We start from the raw sequence: 17500 nt of genomic DNA, 5'->3' as shown, positions 1-17500 counted from the left end.
TTCTTCTCCTCCTCCTCCCTTCGCCACTGCTCCTTTCTCTCCTCCAAACTTAAACAATGAAAGAGGCACAGGAAAGACAGCCAGAGATAAAGAATTTACGATGACCAATTACTGACACTGATAGACTTATTATTTGACAGAATAATAGTCCTTAATGCAGATGTGGATTAAATCAAGGTGGACACTAGTCAAAATGCATGTTTAATATTGCCCCATGTAAAAGACTGACAATCACTCACTACTGTGGCACACGGCCTTTGACACTGCTTGGTGGCTGTTTGTCACGCAGGTTCTGCATGGACTGGGAGCGTCTTATTACAGTTTTTCCAGCAGCACGTGCATTATGTCTCACAAAATCCACCATGTGGCCTTTGACCTGGAACTACACAAGCATAGATCACAGTACAGCTACATATTATTCACAGCGTGGTCACAAGTTCAACTTGCAATACCACTACACAGAATAGAAAACAACAAAAAAAGGCATTCCAAGAAAAACTAGTGCAGGTAATTCAGTTTCCATCAGCTATTTACAGCAAATGCATTTTATGATGGCTTTGTGTTTGAATGAGGGACAGTAGGAGTGTGACACCTCTGAATCTGTTGCGTCAGGTTTTGGGCTGGCTGCTGAGGACAGAGCTGGAGTTGAACGTGCCCAACAAGGCTGAGGTCGACTGCCGGTACCACAGAGTGAGTGGGCCCTTAGAAAGTTCTGGCACTCTGGCCTCTTTGGTGGGCTTTTCTCCTAGGTTACGTGGGACAAGAGGACAGATGAAGTACATGATCACACAAATAAGCACATTTTGTTGCCTTCCTGGGATAATAATCAAATATAATTTATAAATACATTTATGAAAATTAGCAATCTTGTCCTATCAAAAATTTGAAAATGCATTACACTTAATAATGTAGCAATGTTACAAATTAAAGGTAAAGTTCTAAAATGCTAACTTGTAACTGGGCCATGACCCTAGACGAGATGTCCTGGTATTTGGGCGAAGTCCAAAGAGCTTTAACAGGTACTGGCTTTGCATGCTCCTTCTGTGCCTCCTGCTCACGGAAGCGTCTTTGGATCTCTCGCAGCCTGCGCACATTCTCTTTGCCATAATCGCGCTTTGCAGGTGCTGAGGAGGAGAGCAATTGAGAAAGCAGCAACATAGGATAACTGAACAGAAGAACAAATCAATTAATTATATGTGGCTATTTATTTATGCTACACATCTGCTCCAGATGGAAATAAAAGGACTGTTGTAGCCTTACTGTGTTTAGGGGTGCTGGGGGTCAGGGAGATGCCCTCCAGTTTAAGAAGGGCTCCCACCTCTCCTTTCTGGTTTCTTTCTAGGATGTGTGTAGCATTGGGGCCAACACGGGGCAGGTGAGGCACGCGGGCACTGTAACACCCTGGGTACAAAGCAGGATCTGGAGCTAAAGGCCCATTCAGCAGGGCTAAAGATTCACCCCAAGAATTCCCTTCCAGACGACCTCGGGCTTAATAAAGGAGACACAGGACATAAAAGATAAGATAATAAATAAATAATGCACAGAAAGTAAACTACCACAACCTTACAACAGTATAAAGTACTATGCAAATTATTAAGTTTTATATTGTTAAGCAGCTAATCTAATTAGTTGCAAGTCCTTACCAGAGACTGGTCGTTTGTAGTATTCAGGGAAAAGTGAGGGGTCTGGTGGAATAGGCCCAGATAATACAGAAGGTCCCTCACACATGATGGTGCTGTATAAGGATGTGAAAATGCAGTGAATTAGTGATACTACATAGTGAAACTACATAAAGAATTCTTTGAACTACCTATATATGTTAACCAAACGATTGGCTTGACCTGTTAGGTTTAAAATTGCCGCTTGTATTTGTTTCCTCTGCTCAATAAATTGTGACGTTAAAAATAAAGTTTCTTGTAATTTATAATCAATCAATCTATCGACTCCTGCTCTGCTCGGGGGGACAGATTTACTATGAGCTCGAACATTCAGTAACGTCACCGATATTCAATGGGACACGTGAATTGTTGTGGCGAAAAATTTGTACAGTTCGCTAGATAGCGGTAGCCATCTAACTTTACTCGAGAATGCCGCAACTATTTTAAAGACTATATTTTACCGGTCAATAAGACAAATAATTTACCGTCTTCACTTTTCTTTGAGTGTAAGCTTCTTAAGCACTTTATGCTTTAGATATGATAGCCCACATACCTAGCAAGATAGCTAGATAGCGAGCTTTAGCAGAATAGCTGTCGCTATCTAATGAACCATCTAGCTAGAATAACTGAATCCGTCGCAGTACACTGGAGTTGATGTCTACCTTTGAGATTCCTACCACAGTCCGCAACCAACGGTCAAAAAGGCATTTACAAATAGGTTAATGTAGATGGAACATGTTTTACCTTTTGCATAAATGTGTACTGAATGCAGTTAAAAATCTGCTCTTTAGCTAGCTAGCCGTTGTAGACGTCTATATTTATGACACACAAGCCGAACACTTCTCCATGGCAACGGCTTAAAGACACAGTGGCAATGGCGAGGTTTGGACCAGCTAGTGATAGTGACTGTCTCACAACGAATCAGTGAATCAATCAATCAATCAATCAATCAATCAATCAATCAATCTATCTATCTATCTATCTATCTATCTATCTATCTATCTATCTATCTATCTATCTATCTATCTATCTATCTATCTATCTATCTATATTATTATCTCGGAATATTTAGGCGATAGCAGGCTACTTGAGTGTAAGTTATCACTCGGTATTTCATCGGATGGTGAAAACATTACTTGATATTCTTGGTAAATATAATTTGTGCACCTGCTATGCCTTGGTGACGTACTTAAATCATAAGACGTTTTAGAGGGGCGCACTGTAAAACCTCTACATAGATTTGGATTATTTCATGTTGAAAAGGAACTGCAGTGTACTGTAGTAAGAGATGTAGACATATTCAAAATTCGATAGATAGCAAGATAGATACTCTGCTGATCCCAAAATAAATTTAGCAGCCTATAGAATAATGCACAATTCAATACAGTAAAAGAGAGTACAATAAGTTAGAGAGAGAGAGAGAACGAGAGAGCGCATATATATATATATATATATATATATATATATGACATATAAAATTTAATATAAATTATAAAATATAATATAATATAATATAACATTTTAAAAGGAAAGTTTTTTCCACGATAATTTATTCAATATGTTGAAATGAGGCAGTAAATAATAATAGCCTAGCCTATGCTATTATGCTTTATGCTTTTATACATCTGTCTATTTTTTTTTATGTTCGCCTGGTTTAAATGTTAAATTACCCATAGATGTACTTTTAAAATATTTACAAAGGCGAACGCTGTCAACCAAAAAAAAAAAAAAAAAAAAAAACTCTTTTGTGCAACGTCGTTTACACACAAATCAGAGAAACGAAGAAAGGGAAAGCGATATGCATTGCGCATGCGCAGTGTCTACTGTTCCTCCTCTGCTAGTTTCTCCTTCAGCGTGCCCTCTTACGCGAGCTACCATTCACACCCGCAGCGCAGCCAGCACATCGCACCGGAGTAAACGGTATGGTCCAACGCATGATGCATTTGCCCGAATGTCACTTTAGGCAGTTGTCAAGTATGAGGGTAAAGCATGCTTGTTAAATTTGTGATGCGATTTAATGTGCAGGCGTCTAAATCCGAGACGTCCAAGCCGTGTAGAAAGACACCCTAACGGCATTGCACGGGCCGCGGCGCACCAACGCTCTCCTTGAAACTTCAATTGTACATGTTCAATTAATCGGTTTATTTAAGGACTCTTATAAATAACTATTATACAAGAGGCGCATATGTCCAGTGGACTGTCGCCGGCTAGTTGGCTTGCTTGGCTTTTGAGATATTATTACTGTTTAAGCAGTAGGTTATTATATAGGCCTATGCAGCGAAGCTTGGTCATCCGAATAAGAAACTGTTTTGCAACTAACTACAGTCTAAATCTCAAATTGAGTGATAACCCCAGTACATTTTTGACTGTTTCCACAAGTCTTAAGGGTGCGTAAAATGTATTTGAATTATCAGAAAATATATAGGCACCGTTTTCTGACGCACGGCAAAGACTCAGATGTAACGGAGACCAATGAAATAATCTCCGATTTAGGCATTTGTGCGCATGTAACCTAGCAGAGACAATAATAACTCTCCCACAGCTTCTGAAGATGCCAGGTGATGCTTATAGTGAATTGAAAAATAAAGCATCCATAAAAACCTGTTCACTGAGCAGACATTATTTGTGCGTTCATAGTCATGCGCAGTGAAGTTCTTTGTTGCATTGTTTCTGGAGTGAAAAATGTAGAAATGTTGGAAATCTAATCTAACGTCTGAAATTATTTCGAAAGCAATGATATCGAAAGCAAAACTAGAACTGAAATAGCAATTTAGGACACGAAGCCAAAGTCAGTTAGCCTACAGATATTTTATACACCGTATTACTTTTTCCCTTTATCCCTCGTGTAACACAGTGGTCACGAGGTATTTCAGACTCTTTCTGATAAGTTTTTCTTCCATTCTGTTTTTCTATAAAGCAGGCAAAATTTGTAGCTGTCTTTGCGCACTACGTACAGTTTATAATGCTGACAACTTTTGCTTTGTTTCAAAACTAAATCAAAATTGTTCTCCTGTCCCTCCCTATGTGCATAGAGCCAACCGTATTTTAACGTAAGTGGCCAGTCTAATCATCATGTATTGACAGCCACATCTAGAAGAATACTTAGATAGAGGCTGCAGGATGGAGCTGTGTTTGTGATTGATAAGGTCTGTAGAAATGTATGCATGCTTGTGTAGTCTGTGAGTCTGTAATGGTGAATATTAATGTTTTGCGCCTGTTCAACTTGGCAGAACTTTGACCTTATCTTGCCCTCTCACATGCCTGTTCAGACAAGCTGATAGAGGTACTAGAGAAAAACTACGCTAAACAGACGTGCACATGTGCAGGACGCCCAGCACAAAACACTGCTATAGACACAGTCCACACTTGTCATTCACAGAAATATTACCCTCCTCAGTTCAGCGGTTTCTGACACTGATATTTTGCAAATTTTTTCTGCCATTCTTGCTAATTGTTTTTCTTTCGCGTGCTCTTGGTCTCGCGTTCTCTCTTTCGCTCCTTAATAGCTCTGGTTAGTTGCTCTGTAGCATGGAAGGGTCAGTAACGCGGAGGGGTAGTAAAGGGTTAGATACCACTAGTTGAATCAAGTTGCTTGGGGTACATTATGAAGGGGCTGTTCCATGAAAGGACTGTTTCATGAATGGAGGGGTTAGTGCAGGTTTCAGGAGAGCATTTCCTGTTTCGTAATCTTTCTCCTGTCAAATGGGTGAGTGGTGTCAGTTTTGTCTCTAACTATTTATAGAACTTGGGGTGTGGGGTTGTGCTCTCTGTATATATGTGTGAGACAAGGCTGAAAGGCTGCTGTCTCAGCAGCTCGGCCATGCGATCAGCCCTCCTGCCTGTCAGCAGATGTCAGGGCAGGGTTGCCATGGGGATTTTTTTCGGGGGAGAAGCAGAAGATTATGCACACTGCTTCCTGGGATTTGATATTTCATTCTAGACAGTGTCACAATCCACACCACTGAGCCAGGTCACAATATTGAAGCAAGCAGGGGAAGAGGCTGGTACTCAAAGGTGCCATGTTTCTGAAGACACCAGTCATTATGACATGATACCTGACATGAGACCAATCAAATGACACGATACCTGTTATGGTCCTTCGAAACAGATCCTGCATCGACAGAGATTTACCCAAGCAGTGTGCGTTCAAGACAAAGTTTAACTGAGGTAAGGTCAGTTTAAACAGACTGACTCAGAACCTTATTACTATATAATAGAACATATGTTTATGGCTAATTGTGTGTGTTTCTCCACTCTGAATACAATCTCCACTAAAGAGTGATACTTGAGAAAGGAGTGGAAAGAGACTTTAAAGATCGACAGAATAAAACAAGAAGAAAGTGAAAGGAAAAGAGGCACAGATGAAGAACAAGTCCTGCTGTGATCACTGTATACCAGAGGGGTGTGGTGAGTTGTGGGTTGGAGCGGGGTCAGTGTTGGGGCCAGTGGAGGGCAGCTAGAAGATGATGGAGGAAAATTAAGAAAAATAATGAGAATATTTCTAGATATTTCTAAATATCACAAGTTTAGTCAGATTAAAAATTTGTCGCTGGGATGTAATTGCGCTAAAGCTCTCAGTACATGTATGTGCACCGTATGAAACTAACCTCAGCAGTTTTGATGTTAGCATTAGCAAAGTAGCACCCTGAATGTGTTGCCTGTTGGCTTGTTGACAGGCCTGAGCTCACTGAGCAGCCCTGTCATTACAGCAGCTGCGGTGTGTTCAGCGGAGGCATGGTATATGTTAATAACACATATGCTGCCTAAACCTGGATCCATGCTGCCATTTTTTCTCATCACATGTTCTGGCCTTTGATGATGCAGATGGCAAGCTTAAAGCCCTTGATTGGGCCTTTGTTCTAGGAACCAGAATATGGCCAGAAGTTTCTTTGTTTGATCGCAGTGGCCCAACTGAAATGACCACAGAAATTTTCACATTGACTTTTTATTTCTTTTTCGAGGTTCATGAGTCAGATTATCAGTTTCACTCCAGCATGCTTGGGCACCTCTGCTTTAAAGTTGATTTCTTCTATTTGATTGGAAATCCCATCGATCCCTAAGGCTATGATCACGTTACAAGCTCTAAGGTTCAGTGTAGTGTTTTGCTATTGTTCATATCTAATCTTTCTGCCTTTACTGTGCAGTTACACGTGTGTCAGTGATCCACATCTGTCGTTAGTGTGAAGAGGCCTCATGTGCATGAATATAGTACAATGGCCAACATGTGCACACCAATAGGTAATATTTACAAGTCCTCCAGTGAAACAGTGAAATGAAAGAAACAAAAGCAAGAGTTCATTGCAAAGATGATGCGCTGCTGAGTGTTGGCTGACAGGGCAGAAGTCAGAACTACCCTTTCAGGCCACTTCTTCCCTGTAGAGTGAACCTGTAGATTTAACAGAGCAGTGAACAAATCCATGTGAAATATATTGGGCTGTAGTTGTACCGAAGTTGGTGGTGCAGTTTTGGCAAACCACAGCTATTCAGATTTGGTGCATATAGTGTTGGACTCTGATTTCCGAGATATAACAGTATGTTCTCTCTCTGTCTCTCTCTCTCTCCAGATAGCATGGCTGTCCCTCCTGCATACTCTGACCTTGGCAAAGCTGCCAAAGACATCTTCTCCAAGGGCTATGGTGAGTGACCGCACACACACACAAAAACAGCAAAACAAAACACAGACGTGAGATGCCTTTGTAAGTTAATTTGGCCAGCATGTCTTAGATATCCCTTTGTTTTGTAACTTCTTAAACATACACACGCATGTGCTCGCACACACACACACACACACACACACACACACACACACACACACACACACACACACACACACACACACACCACATATATACATATATTTATATTTGAAGAAGATTCCAGGGAGTAATTGCAGTGTACTTTAGTTAAAGATGTAGAGGTCATGAAAATTGTAGTGAAGTATACAAGGTTTCCAGAGAAGCAGGACCTTCTGGACAGAGGTCTTTCATCAGCTGTGTAAGCAAAGTGCTTCTCAGGTTCTAGGATGTGAAACCTAGGTTTATACATGCATGTTGCTGGTGAAGTGACAGTTTTCTCAGTGGGAGAAATGTTAATTGTGTAGGCTGAGAGACGGATGGGCTGGTATGTAAGGAGAAAGGCACTAGCGTTGATGACACCACCACTGCCTCTTCTCCTGTGTTCCTGAGGCCCCTCGCAACCCCTGTACACTTTCGTTCATCTGTTCTCTAGGCTTCGGAGCTGTTAAACTGGACCTCAAGACCAAGTCCCAGAGTGGAGTTGTGAGTCCTGCACTCTCTTCTGCACTCTTCCAGTTCCATGTTTGTTCTCATGAGATTTAGGAGGACAAGAATTGGCTTATTAGCTGCTCGACTACTTTGGAGTGCTTTCTGTTTATCCAATCCTGTTTCAAATATAGCAGGCGTTCTTTCAAGATCATTTGAGTGACTTATAGCAGTTAGCCTTGAGGCCTAAGCAAGAAGGGTGTGTTTGTGTGTGAGAATACATGGCTTAGTCTGACTCCACTACATTTCATATCTACTTATGGTCCTACCTGTCTTCCCTCTGCATATCTGGTTCACTACATTCTTATTTTTCAATCACTGAATGTCATGTGTAAATGTGAATCTGGTCAAATTGGTCTTTATGCCCAGCTTTCTACTCTAACTGTCACTTTATTTCCTCTGCATTCTTGCTTACTTCTTTTTGGAACTTCGCTGTCAGATGGTAAGAGTGTGTCTACTGGTATTTTTTTTGTTCAAGTGATGCAGTGTGAGAAGGAATGCGTGTTTTTACTAGAGGATGTGTGTGCTGCTTCAGAAGATTTCTCCTCATAGCCTGAGTTCCCCTTCTCCAGCTGTAGGTTATTTTTAAAAGGGTGTTCTATGACCAAAACTGTAGCAGTGCTACTTTAAAGTTGTCCATTGATGGATTGTGCAACTTAGTGGCCACTGCGGTTCTGGCATTCCTTTCAGCTCAAAAGACATACTACACTCCTGTAATCTGTATCTCTGACGACTCTAAGAGACCGTGCTAGACTTATTCATGCTTTGTGTAAAATGTTGATTGTCTCTTTGCCTCCTCCTTACATTTCCTTTCCTTTATTCTTTTCGGTATTGTCTCTCTTCATGTCTGCCTACTTTCCTTTATTTCCTCCTCATTGCTGTCCTTGATCAATAACACACTTCCCCTCTCTGCCTTTACCCCCCCACCCCCCACCCCACCCAGGAGTTCTCAACGGGTGGCTCCAGTAACACGGACACTGGGAAAGCATCTGGTAAGATGGAGACCAAGTACAAGGTGCAGGAGCTAGGCCTGACTTTCAACCAGAAATGGAACACTGACAATACTCTGACCACTGAGGTCACCATGGAGGATCAGGTGAATAACATCTTCTACAACAAAACCTTTACAACCCATCTGTAGTATTGTGTTCTATGCATTTATGCGGAGTTTATGACTTCTTCTCTCTGCCTAGCTGGCCAAAGGGCTGAAGCTGGCTCTGGATACCTCCTTTGTCCCCAACACTGGGTGAGTGGGCCTGTACTCTTCAGAAGTAATGTCCAGAAGTAATGTCCACTCCCCCAAACTGTAACAAGGGACTGCAGGCTGTCCTATCGCTCATCTACTTGATCTGTCTGTTCTATCCAACTAAAATGAATGTCTTGAATTAAAGATTTGTTCACAACAAATGTTTGCTTAGATTTTGAAATAGTAATACAAACGCTCATTCCTTAACATCACCCTTCTCACAACACTCTCTCTCTCTCTAGAAAGAAGAGTGCTAAGCTGAAGACAGGCTATAAGCGTGACTATATGAACGTGGGTTGTGATCTCGATTTTGACCTCGCTGGGCCCACAGTGTATGCTGCAGCAGTGCTGGGCTATGAGGGCTGGCTGGCCGGCTACCAGATGGCCTTTGACACTGCGAAGTCCAAACTGGCCCAAAACAACTTCGCCCTAGGCTACAAAGCTGGAGACTTTCAGCTGCATACCAATGTGTGAGGAAACCAAACCCTGAACTACAAGAATGCATTTTCAGTTTTGCCAAAATCCAAATTACATGCTATAAATACAAAAACCTAATGAATGCAATGATAAGTTGTGTCTTCTGTTTTACAGTAATGATGGTACAGAGTTTGGTGGTTCTATATACCAGAAGGTGAATGATCATTTGGAGACAGCAGTGAATCTGGCTTGGACAGCAGGCAGTAACAATACACGCTTCGGCATTGCTGCTAAATACCAGTTAGACAAGGATATGTCCATCTCTGTAAGTCTAAAAACTCTATTGCTTTCCCTAAAACGGCATTTATTTGTTCTAAAGTATTTTACATTACTAAGTTGCCGTTAGATCCCTCAAGACCATGAACAACTACACCACTCCACTCTGCCTGCATATTTCAATAGTACCAACAATAATGCTGTCAACCAGTATGCTACGTTAAAACCATTGTGGAAAGATGTGTGATAACTGAATATGTGCTATTATTTTCAGGCCAAAGTAAACAATGCTAGTCTGGTTGGAGTGGGATACACACAAGCTCTGCGGCCAGGTAACCAGCTACTGTTAGTGTGTGTGTTGTGTGTGTGTGTGTGTGTATGTGTGTGCTGATGTCAGTTCACCATGTTTTGTGCCTTGGTTCTCCATTTCCCTAGGTGTGAAGCTCACACTCTCTGCTCTGGTTGATGCAAAGAATTTTCATGCTGGCGGGCACAAAGTGGGCATGGGATTCGAGGTGGAGGTGTAAAGATAAAGAGAGAAGTTGGAAGGTACAGATAGAAAGTGAGAAACTGACCACATGACCCCCACCCCCCAAACACCTGGATAAATACACAGTCCCAATTGCTCCCACAACCAATCATTTACAAATTTGTTTTGCAACCTTTTAGTTCTGTAATGGTCAAACATCTTTTTTAATCAACCTTTTTAATTTTTTCTGGTTATTCCTTTTTGGGTTAAAGGTTCTTTTTTCAAATTGCACTGTCTGCATTTTTCTGTCCCCACTGTGCTAGATGTAGCTGTGCAGGGCTTATGTGTTGCCTGTATTACTCTGTGTTAAAACTGGAAGCCATCATTCAGATGACTTACTGCTTTTCACAGTTTTCCGATCTGTGGAATTAAACCTGCAGTTTGGTTTTTCAATGTTTCAAAACAAAAGTGTGATCACAAGACATTTACTGTTAGGTAATATCAAAGGACACTTCTGGTGTGAATGTCATTTCCCATCTTGTCCTTGTGTAGACCATTTAAGGATCATGCTTTCAGTGGGACTTGGGAGTGGGAACAGAACCCTCTGCAAACAGGATATCCTTTTCCACTCATGTTCATACAAGTTGTTTTGTTTCTATCATTTTCATCCAAATCTAGAATATTATTCCTTTATTTTGGATGTCTGTTTTGGGAGGAGATGACAACAAAGGGTTCGTTGTCTCGTCTTCTTTCAAAACTCATACCTGTTTATATTCTTGACTGTGCTGACGAGATAAGACACTGAAACCTATGCTGTGGAAACCATAAAGAGGAATATTCAATCAATTAAATGTCTTCTGGTTCATATTTAAATGAAGTGTATCCATGACAAACCTTTGAAATTTGACAGTTTGAAATGATTAAAAGTGAACTTAGATATAAAAAACTATAATGAATTGTTTTTCCCATGTGCAGGTTTTTTCCCATGTGCAAATTCAACATTCCCATGTGCAAATTCAATACATTAATCCAGTATCCATGATTGTAGAATATTCACATTTATAGAATTCACTTTACCAAATACAGTATAAAGGGGGACAGAACTATTCCAATGCTGCCTGCAGTGAGTCAGTTTTTTCCACTGGGAGGCAAGAGAGATCCACAGTTAATGAATATGGAACACATTCAAATATGGTCTTGGTCTTAAAGGCATGTTGTAATATCAGGAGAGATCCTGGCCCCCACTGAGCCACGTCCATTCCTGTAGCATCTGAAAACCAGAAACAAAATCCACAAAGACAGGCAAGGTGAGACATAAAAAACAAGAATGTAATATGAATATGTTTGTGTGAGTGTATAAATGTGCTTTGTATGTGAGAATACCTGCATGTTGGTTTCTGCCTCCCTAATTGTCTCCTGCACTAGACTCTGCAGCCGGTTTTCAAAAGTCTTGCTTTCTTCAATTACTGTGAAAGACTCTTCCCTACACATGCATAAAAACACATTAGAGCTTAACAAATGATGGAGAAATAACTACAACACAAAATACTGTTAGTGACATCTTTATACCTATGCTATATCTGCACCCAATATGCAGTCCTAACTCCTAAGAGTCAGTCCTAAATTACATTTCTGAATTTCTGTTACCGCAGTCAGGTAAATGACTGCAGTTGAGATGTGTAGTCTGTGTTAAGTATCAGCATTACTTTTATCAGGGACCCAGTCTGGGCCACAGGCAGATGTTAGCTAGATGTTAATATAAATCTGTAAAAACAATGTTGCAGAAATTCTGTTTATACAAATATGGATAAGACTGAAAACTTATTTGGTGTGCCTCATCTTTCCATGATAAATTGCTAGAACCCTGGCACAATTGTGGATCGTTAACATCAGGTGGCATCAACTAAATTCTGAGTATGACTGTTGTGCCAGAATTGGTCGACTGTGATGTAAAATTGACTGTAAAGTAGGTAGAGAGTAGTACCTAACAAAGTGGCTACTAAGTACTTATATGGAATATCACAAATATAAACTTCATCCATCTTCTACTATGCATAGCAACTGGAAGCCATATCCACCTTTTACACATGTGTACCCACGTTTGGTGGAGAATAGGGAGGCTGTTAGGAGGTGGAGGTCGTGTTGCAGAGGGTGGAGGAGCAGAAGATGGTGAGGTCCGACCTCCATCTGGACTTCCACTCACAGGACTCCGAACCTTGCTCTGGAAGCCACACAAATAACCATAAGTGATGAAGGCTTCATTACAAACAAGCACGTGCACATATAGTATGGACCTGTAATGTAACACTTGTTGTTCCTCTCAGTTTGCAGGTCCTCTCCTGCACATATCTTACAGGAACATTTACAGGAAACACTTCCCTCTAAGTAACCTAAGAAACAAAGTTACTATAGTCTTTAGTGTTTCAAGTTTGAAGCACAGTCTAGCAGGAGAGCCAATGAAAGTGACTAAAGTGTCTACAACAGCTTTTTTTCCTCCAAAGAGATTCTACAGCTAATTTTAGCTAGCTACCTTTTTTTTCCTCTATAAACCTACTGAATGTATTGTTTACAATTCATTCTCCCTTTGGACTCCAGGTTGGCTTGAAGACTGTTTTTCTGTTTTTTCCTCTATACTGGAAATCATCCTAAAACAGATGACACTGAATTAATTTTCTCCCCAAGATACGAATATCTTCATTCTTGTCTTGGCATGTGTAGCAGACCTCACATCATGGATATGATTGGCCTGTCATTCAGCTGTCACAGCCATGGCCCCCCTCTCTTAGACCTCCTCCCCATATTGTGTGTGTGTCCATCGTGATGCCCCTACCATGTTAATTGTACATGTCACACCTGTTCGTAGTTATGTTCATTGTTAGCACAGGTATATTGTTCTGTTGTCGGCGTTTGACCCCATGTATATTACACGTTACGCTACATGCAAAGTATTGGCTGGTGTTGCTAGTTTCTATGCTGTTGCGTGTTAGTGTGTCTTTGTGCTAATTTTTGTGTCTTGGTTTTGATTTTGTTTGTATTGTCAGTAAACACCTTCTTTGTTACGGAGACCTGCCTCGGCATCCTACTCCCTCATCACGTTATAGAAACACCAACCACCAAGGGATGCAGCAAGACTCCTATTCGGTACGAGGTCTGCTAGCGGGGGAGTATTTGATGTTGCTCTGCGAGGATAGTGAGCAGGCACGTGGGGGAAAGACGTGCAGCTCGCGCATTTGCCGACATCATGGACGCATACCTCTGGAGGGAAACGGCTAGTATGGGGGATGCAAGGCTGACCTGCCTCAATAAGGACTCGGATATGCTTCTCCAAGAAGGGGAGACGGGTGAAACCCCATTAAAAACCTCTCATAACGGCTCTGAGATTCCCGCTAGCACCTTCCTCGACAGTCCTAAGAGGGAAGGAATCGACTCCCCCATCCCTTTAAAAAAGTAGGGAAAGAAGAGAGACGGTACTCCCCCGAGCCCTCCTGTATAGCAGTGCCAGTCATCCGAGAAGATTCGTGGTGTCCCTGCCCGGAAGTGGAGCCTGTACTTCACATCGGCTCATTCCATCCTTACTTAGAGGAGGAGGAGCATCCTGAGAGGTTAATGGAGGATCCAGGGAATTCAGGGTCGGACACAATGGTGGTCGACCAGCCCTCCACTGACCAAGATGATCAGAGCTATATTACTGAGGGGCAGGAGTTCTGCTGCGCCTTACGCTTGGAAGCGGGATCCCAGTGCACGGTTGCTTCTCATCAAATCACGGAGGACCTTCCCCTAGAGGCTCTCTCGGATGTGGAGTCGGGCCATTCCCTGAACTCCTGCATGGAGATGGAAGCCTCACCTGTGCCCAAGCCTACGAAGGGTGCACGCCTCTCCAAAGCCCGTTCACTTCCTCGTAAGGCCTCCAGGAAGGTGCAGGTGTCATCCGGCACGCACTGGCCCAGAGTCTACGCGTCCCCACAAGTCTACCAAGACAGCAAGGGTCTCTATGGCACCAGAGCCCATAGCGGGCGGCTCGTCTGGCTAGCCACAGCAGGAAATGCTCCCAGGCACGTCTGCCAGGAAGGCGGAGGTGCCTTCGCCGCCCAAGCAGGCAACCCCACCCCAGCCAGCAACGGGAGGGTCGGCCAGTATTCCCTTATGGCCAGTTATGAGACCTCCACCTACCCTTCCCCTGGGGTCTGTTCCTATTCCTGTCTCTGTTTCATTGCCTGTCACAGTTGTCATGTCAGTCCCTCTGTCTCCCTTTGTGTCTCTTTCTCTTCCTGTCAGTGTGCCCATCCCTGTATCTGTTGTTGTCTCGGTCCCTGCTGTCCTCCTCTTTGTCCTGTCCACGCTGGCCCTGCTTGATGATGGAGTGGAGACTGTGGCCCGATTGGCTGGCACGCCCGGAGTCGTGCCGACGGGGGGGGTTCTGTCACAGCATGACTCCTCCCCGTGTGTGTGTGTGTGTGTCCATTGTGATGCCCCTACCATGTTAATTGTACATGTCACACCTGTTTGTAGTTATGTTCATTGTTAGCACAGGTATTTAAACCCCTATTGTTCTGGTGTCAGTGTTTGACCCTATGTATATTACACGTTACGCTACATGCAAAGTATTGGCTGGTGTTGCTAGTTTCTACGCTGTTGCGTGTTAGTGTGTCTTTGTGTTAATTTTTGTGTTTTAGTTTCAGTTTTGTTTGTATCATCAATAAACACCTTCTTTGTTACGGAGACTTGCGTTGGCATCCCACTCCCTGGTCACGTCCACGTTACACCAGCAAGACAGAATTGGTACATATATGTACCAGCCCTCGCAATGATTTTAATGTTTCTTATACAACTATCTGATCAGAATGTCTGTAAATGCATGCAACTGGGATGTGGTCTTGGAAAACCACCAGTCATCTCTCTGCTCATTCTGCCAGCACGACTTGGACATGCAGGTTGTACATCAGGATTCAGCCTTTACTTTCTGTGGACGCCACCGAGTTGCTTGTTCGGTCATCTCAAAGCTGCAAATTACCACTGAGTCTTCCTCTACCTGCCACTAGACCCTTGCACCCGATCCAGAGAACAGCTGCATGACTTGTGGAAAATTTTAAAAACATCACTCCACTTCAGGATTCCCTTCACTGGCTTCATGTACTTTGCCACATCAGATATAAAACCCTGAGACTTGCCTACAAAGCCAAAGATGGACCAACTCTGACCTACTTAAAAGCACTGCTCAAACCACACATCACATGTTGCAGCATTCGTGCCACAACTGTGGCTTAGTTTGAACCATCACTCTTCAAAAGACAAGGAACACTATCCTAAGCCTTCTCGCAAGTGCCGCCCACGTGGTGGAACGAACATCATGCTAGCTATATGAACACCTGAGCCCTTGCTGTTACATTGAGACTCAAGACCCAGTTGGAGCATACCTTCTAAGTCTAAGGTCAATATAGTGTAAATGTACAAGTTTGTGTAGAACACTCACACAAGCCACTTTGAGCAGGTTCCACAGCTCCTTTTGTCTCTTCTCCTGCATACGCAGCAGGTCTTGCTCACATTGAGCCATGCTGCTCACCACACCCTCCACCCGCGGCAGCAGCTCCATCACCCTCTGCCTGCAAACCACTGTCTTGCTGCACACACACACGGACACGCACAAAGGAGCTCATTCAGGGGGATAAATCCTAAAGGGCATTACCTGTCTGTTGCTTGCACAGGTTATGGTAATAGTTAACAGTCACTCACAGACCTGAGGTGTGCGTAGAACTCGCGAAGTTTTTTCTCATAGAACTGAATTGCCTGGACCACCAGCTTCACGACTTCCTGACAATCACCTACACACCGTTGTTCTAAAGGCAGAGACAACACAGTTAGGGTGCGAGTAATATTAAGTTAACAGTATAATATAAAGTTAAACTGTGCATATACACTGATCAGCCACAACATTCAATAACACTGAATGAATAACATTCATTATTTCATTACAATGGCACCTGTCCAGCAGTGGGATATATTAGGCAGCAAGTGAACAATCAGTTCTTGAAGTTCGTGTGCTGGAAGCAGGAAAAATGGGTGAGGATCTGTCAAGTTGTCAAGATCTGAGCAACTTTGACAAGGGTCAAACTGTGAAGGCTAGACGACTGGGTCAGATCGTCTCCAAAATGACAGGTCTTGTGGGGTGGTTAGTACCTACCAAAAGTGGTCAAGGACAGACACTGTTGGACCGTTTCATGGCGCCCAAGGCTCACTGATGCATGGCCAGAAAAAGCAAGCCGTTTGGGCCAGGCCCACTGAAGAGCAACTGTAGCACACACTGCTGAAAAAGTTAATGCAGACTACACTAAAAAGGTGTCAGGAAACATGATGCATTGCTCTTTCTGTGTAAGAAGCTGCATAGTCACAGACTGGTCAGAGTGCCAATGCTGACCCCCTGTCCACTGATGAAAGCGCCTACAATGGGCAACTGGGCATCAGAACTGCACCCCAGAGCAATAGAAACAGGTAGCCTGGTTTGATGAATTGCATTTTCTTTCACATTGCTGAGTCTGTGTGTGTTGCTTAGCTAGGGAACAGTTAGAACCAGGGAGCACTGTGGGAAACAAGTTGGTGGAAGCAGTGTGATGCTCTGGGCAATTTTCTGCTGGGAACCTTGAGTCCTGGCATTCGAGTGGATGCTATTTTAACACACCATATAACTAAATATTGTTCCAGACCAAGTGTCCCCTTTCATGGCAACGGTAATGCCCTAATGGCCTCTTTCAGGATAATGCGCCATACTGCAAAACTGTTCGGTAACTGTACGAAGAATATGACAAAGAGTTGAAGTTGTTGACCTCCATATGGGCCTCCAAACTGCCCTTTATCTCAATCCAGTCGAGCATCTTTGGAGGCGCTGCCTCACATTTTACAGGACTGTTAAAAGATCTGCAGCTAACGTCTTGGTGCCTGATGCCACAGGACACCTTCAGAGGTCTGATAGAGTCCATGCCTTGATGGGTCAGAGATGTTATGGTGGCATGAAGGGGACCTACATAGTATTATGCAGGTGGTTGAGGTAATAAAAGAGTGTTAACAGGCAAAAGAGGCCTAACATTACATTAGATATATTAATAACGTAAAACATAAAGGAGTCGTTTTAGAATGATTTGCATACAGGGCCTCTGTAGAG

The 17500-nt window shown here is 42.8% G+C and overlaps 3 protein-coding genes across 9 annotated transcripts in view; 1 reads left to right on the top strand and 2 right to left on the bottom strand.

The window, feature by feature from the left end:
• The window catches only part of enkd1 (enkurin domain containing 1), a 3556-nt gene extending 1066 nt beyond the window's left edge, over positions 1-2490 (bottom strand). Inside the window, exons 1-7 of one of the 2 annotated variants that reach the window (XM_027022170.2) lie at positions 2403-2490; positions 1644-1735; positions 1261-1488; positions 952-1124; positions 593-745; positions 240-382; positions 1-48 (exon numbers count right to left, since the gene is read on the bottom strand). The exon at positions 1-48 is cut by the window's left edge and continues 89 nt beyond it. In XM_027022170.2, the coding sequence (XP_026877971.1) occupies positions 1-48; positions 240-382; positions 593-745; positions 952-1124; positions 1261-1488; positions 1644-1728 (830 nt within the window). In that variant the 5' untranslated portion in view covers positions 1729-1735; positions 2403-2490. Of the gene's footprint in view, positions 49-239; positions 383-592; positions 746-951; positions 1125-1260; positions 1489-1643; positions 1736-2143; positions 2203-2402 lie in introns of those variants that run through there. The other variant, XM_027022171.2, reaches the window with a different exon arrangement.
• A 992-nt stretch (positions 2491-3482) lies between these two features.
• vdac3 (voltage-dependent anion channel 3) lies at positions 3483-11193 on the top strand. Of its 6 annotated transcripts, XM_027022139.2 has the most exons (12): positions 3483-3578; positions 5767-5825; positions 5936-6065; positions 7223-7294; positions 7887-7936; positions 8379-8381; positions 8883-9035; positions 9133-9185; positions 9428-9655; positions 9777-9927; positions 10153-10210; positions 10314-11193. In XM_027022139.2, the coding sequence occupies exons 3-12, from the start codon at positions 6020-6022 to the stop codon at positions 10403-10405; spliced, it is 906 nt and encodes a 301-aa protein (XP_026877940.2). In that variant the 5' UTR covers positions 3483-3578; positions 5767-5825; positions 5936-6019; the 3' UTR covers positions 10406-11193. The 6 variants fall into 6 exon arrangements, with proteins under 6 accessions (XP_026877940.2, XP_026877942.2, XP_026877941.2 ...); XM_027022141.2 differs by lacking the exon at positions 5936-6065; XM_027022140.2 differs by lacking the exon at positions 8379-8381.
• The window catches only part of ikbkb (inhibitor of nuclear factor kappa B kinase subunit beta), a 20779-nt gene continuing 14027 nt past the window's right edge, over positions 10749-17500 (bottom strand). Inside the window, 5 exon segments of the mRNA XM_035521869.1 lie at positions 10749-11617; positions 11731-11830; positions 12447-12568; positions 15818-15965; positions 16082-16181. Coding sequence (XP_035377762.1) covers positions 11570-11617; positions 11731-11830; positions 12447-12568; positions 15818-15965; positions 16082-16181 — 518 coding nt within the window. The 3' untranslated portion in view covers positions 10749-11569.

This window comes from Electrophorus electricus, chromosome 23 (genome assembly GCF_013358815.1).
Source record: "Electrophorus electricus isolate fEleEle1 chromosome 23, fEleEle1.pri, whole genome shotgun sequence".
Lineage (NCBI taxonomy): Eukaryota > Metazoa > Chordata > Actinopteri > Gymnotiformes > Gymnotidae > Electrophorus > Electrophorus electricus.
This window is presented reverse-complemented; position numbering and strand designations above follow the sequence as displayed.